Here is a 4083-nt window from a genome sequence, read left to right on the forward strand (position 1 = left end):
ATGATCCCGTTCTCTGCTTTTCCCGAAAGAATTGGATATCTCTATTTTTCCTTTGGTTATTCATAAAATATTTCAACAATGTTAAATGTTTTTTAAATAAACAATATTTATAGTAATTTTACAAAATTCGTCATTTAATCCCTGTCAGACTATTTCTACGAGAATGAAACCAAGCCGATATCAAAAACCATTCAATTGTACATTGACATGTTTGACGAGTTTAGTCAAAAATGTCAGGGCCATTGTCGAGAAAATTTAAAATCTATTCTATTCTATAAAATGGTACTTCCGGTCGGTTGATTTTATTGAGCAATTTGTTGTTACATTCCAGGCATATATCCTGTTGGTTTTTGAACTGACTAAGCTGTTATGTGTGTATAAGACACACACCATTTTACGAGACTAGGATATTTGGGCTCAAAAGACCTCACAAAAAAAGTGTAAAGAAAAAAGAGTAAACTGTGTTTAAATCCTCTTCGGGACGTCTTAAGTTGTGTATAATTATTTAAGTCTAGTTGACCCATATCACAGCCCTCGAAGAATAGTGTCGTAATTGGAGGAATCAAATAAAAAATTCTATCAAATCACCTTTACCCCTCGTCGTGACTGCCCTACGGTATCCTTTAATAATGTTGACATTGCCTGTCGAACCTTGGACTACTTCTTGTCAAACGACTAACCTGGAATCCTCCTCACACATGACTGAAAAGACTGGAAACTGCACATCGATTTCTACTATTACAAGACAAACGGTCTAAACATTCACTTCATTAAATAAGACTGATCTACATGGTTGTAATAAGGCCTATCTGGACATATGGAGTTGGGTTCTGGACATCCACTAAACCTTCGAATTTCTCTCGTATCCAATCATTGCAATCTTAAATCCTTCCTAAAATCTTCAATGCTCCTTACTTTGTCACAAATAAAATCATACATAAAGACCTTAATGTTTCATATGAAACCAATCTAGCCAGAACCAGATATCACAGCCTTCTATTACAAACTCCCTAACCACCCAAACCCACTAGTTTCTAACCTTGCTTCCTCTTCCATTCCTAACAATCCTCCATGGCGCCTGAAAGAGAGAAGAGAAGAAGATGGCCACGTGACCTGTTAATGTAAAAACGTCATTAGAGTGCTACGAATGGGTAGTTTCTCTACACGCTTGCATCACTCCATAATAACTTACATCAAATTTACTAAATGTATAATTATGTAAACTTATAAATTTCAATAAAGATAAAAAAAAAGAGGTCGATTTCCATGTAGTAAAACTTCAGCAATTACACAACTTAAGGCGTCCTGAAGTTAACTCAATCTATAGACAATTCGACTAAGCTAGCTTTTCACTACTTGCACAGATACATTCCACAAATTGTTAAGAGAAAATAATAAATGATATGCCTCACCTGGCCATGAGAGACATGGATTCGTCTTGAACCATCACCATCCTGTAGAGATGGAGGACCTTCAAGTTGGGCAGCATCGAGAGTGCCTGGAAGATGGCTCCAGTGATACCCAGCATGTTGAGCTTGAGGACCTGGAGGCTGTTCATCTTCCTGATCAAGTCTTCCACCGGAGGGTCTGTGTAGGGGGTCACTGACCTGAGCCAAGGTGAAACAGACCAGTATCTAACACTGTCATTCTTATGTAATCATCTGTATTATGAAACTATGATAGTATTCTACAATGCCACAAGGTTCTCTGCCCTAAATAACTGAATCAGCCTCTATTTCGTCTTTTTGCCTGAGTTTGTTAATAAAAAGTTCCTCACAATGGATCTTACCAGACCTAAATTTGTGGTCAAAAGATCATATCGTTCAAAACAAAAAAATTAAATAATCAATTACACTATTATTAGATACAGTTTGAAATATTAAATTGTAGTATTTTCTATTTATTTTGCTTCAGTTACATGAACTATCTTGGAAGCTCCGGGAAAATAAAACACAGAATGGTCGAAATAATTAAGTGTTACAAGTTGTTAAACATTTTGAAATAATTAAATTTTTTTAATGTTCAGTAGATTAATGAACTACAATAGCATTTGTTCATAACATTTTAAAATGTTGAGTAAATTAATTAATTAATTAACTATCTAGGAAGAGCAGTTAAATCAGTATAAGTTGGAATTTCAAAATGTTCAACCGCATTTAGATCACTTAACCTAATAGCTTTAGCAACTCCCAAATATACTGTCGGGAAAATTATGTAAAAACTCGAAAATGTTTTAATTTATAAGTTATTTATTTATTATATTTTGGTAAATTGTATGCACAGCTATAATTTATTCATTTTATTTCGATAGATAATATTTTTACTTGTTCTATCTCATGCTAGTAAATAAAATTAAAAAACAAATTGCTGCAGCCCATAAAGTGTTAGGGGTTTAATAATTTACAAGGAAGTAGTGTTTCTTGAACAACGGTTATAAAAGGAGATGATAAGGTTCAGGATCACAAAACATTTTACAATACATTTTAATACATCGCAACATTTTACCTAAAAATGAAAATGAAAAATGTTCCATTATATATCGAAATCTTATAGCTACATTCTTTTCTTTTAGAAACTATAAGTAACAATTAAGATAGCAAGGTAAATTGAGTTTTAACCTAACTAAATTTCAAATTTTCTATTTCCATTTCTTCAAAAGATAGATTGTTTATTGATGCTATGGGACTAGAAATTGATGATATAGAATTGCATTGAGGGTGCGATGGAAGCTAAATTATAGCATGGTTTCATGTTGATAACAGTCTGGAGTAAATAACAATTGGTAATATTTTTGGTCCTTTGTAGAAACATTGTCAATGCTAAAAGATATCAAGGTGTTGATCAATGCTATGAATAGCTTTGCATAGGAACAATAACTAAATATAATACTATATAGTGCATTCTAGCTTTATATCTTATATCTTAAGGATTTTAAATAAGACCCATAAACTGACCCAATCCTATTGAAAGAGATGCAATAGATGCGAAGCTCCTTCAACTTGGGCAACCCACGGACCAGGTTGAAGAGGCCATCGGTGTCCAGCTGGATGCTGTGGTTGAGGTTGAGAGCCTGCAGTTTACAAGTTGCTGGCCCCAGCTCCTTGAATACATGGTCCGGGTTGTCGAAGGTCACCCTCTTCAGCGTCAGGTCCCTGCAAATGATTGTTATTGTTTGATTTGCTTATGTTAATTATTGTTAAATGTAGTTGAGTACTGACTTGAGGTTCCTGAGCGAGTGAACACACGCTATAAGCACCGGGCCTTCGACCTCAGTGTACCTAGCATCTTTGCTGGCGTACACCTTCAATCTCTCGAGCTTTGTGTTCCAGACTGCCACCTCGTTCAGCAATTCGTTGATGTCAGTGCGGGACAACAATTTGAGGCTGTTGAGCAAGGGGGCCTGTCGTAAAACCTGAAAACATCGAACCATTTGTCAATATTTAATTTATGACTTCATCCATGACTTCATAACAAAACAATTAGTAATTCCTGAGTTCCTAATTTTAGTTAGTGATTTTAAGGAACCAACTTATCGTAGAATCTTTTTTATAATCACTAGTTGTTCTGGGTAATGCTCGGGAAGGTTACTATGAAGGTATACCTCAACATCCAAGTTATATTTACTCATACTTTGTATTGAGATAGGTGTCTGTGGAAGCAGCTTATTGTCTGTTACTGGTGTTCAGAGAATACATGCAAACAAAAAGTTCACGTGCGAGGCGTCTCAGATGCACCTATCTGAAAGTCGTCCAAATCCAATCGTACCCTGCCTGCCCATATTGCCAATGATGTACATTTTCAATTTTTTTTTCTTACTTACTCTAGAGGGATTTCAGATATTTGGAGAGGGGGTTATCCTACAGATTGCCACCCTATTCTCACCAGTGGGAAGGTCCTATTATCCTGTTATCCTTTTATCCTGAGGGGCCGTAATGAAATAAAAGTCAACCCGCCTAGGTCAGAATAGAACTGGCAACGCTACAGTTTTGGAGAATCATTAGGTGATGCCTTAGTACACTCGCCTACAACGGCCTCATACAACGATGTACCAGTTATATCCCTGCACTACCCTTGCAGTACTAA

At 35.8% G+C, this 4083-nt stretch overlaps 1 protein-coding gene across 2 annotated transcripts; it reads right to left on the minus strand.

Annotated features, from left to right (window-relative positions):
* Window positions 1-1412: 1412 nt before the first annotated feature.
* Window positions 1413-3412, minus strand: LOC106691952 (uncharacterized; the record flags this gene model as incomplete). 2 transcript variants are annotated; one of them, XM_067053683.1, is given in 3 exon segments in its annotated part: window positions 1413-1607; window positions 2955-3152; window positions 3219-3412. In XM_067053683.1, coding segments are annotated over 3 exon segments (587 nt in total), but the record flags the coding sequence as incomplete, so codon positions are not given.
* Between the last annotated feature and the right edge of the window lie 671 nt (window positions 3413-4083).

This window comes from Halyomorpha halys, unplaced genomic scaffold, assembly GCF_000696795.3.
Source record: "Halyomorpha halys isolate HHAL.00 unplaced genomic scaffold, Hhal_1.1 Scaffold5708.1, whole genome shotgun sequence".
Classification (NCBI taxonomy): Eukaryota; Metazoa; Arthropoda; class Insecta; order Hemiptera; family Pentatomidae; genus Halyomorpha; species Halyomorpha halys.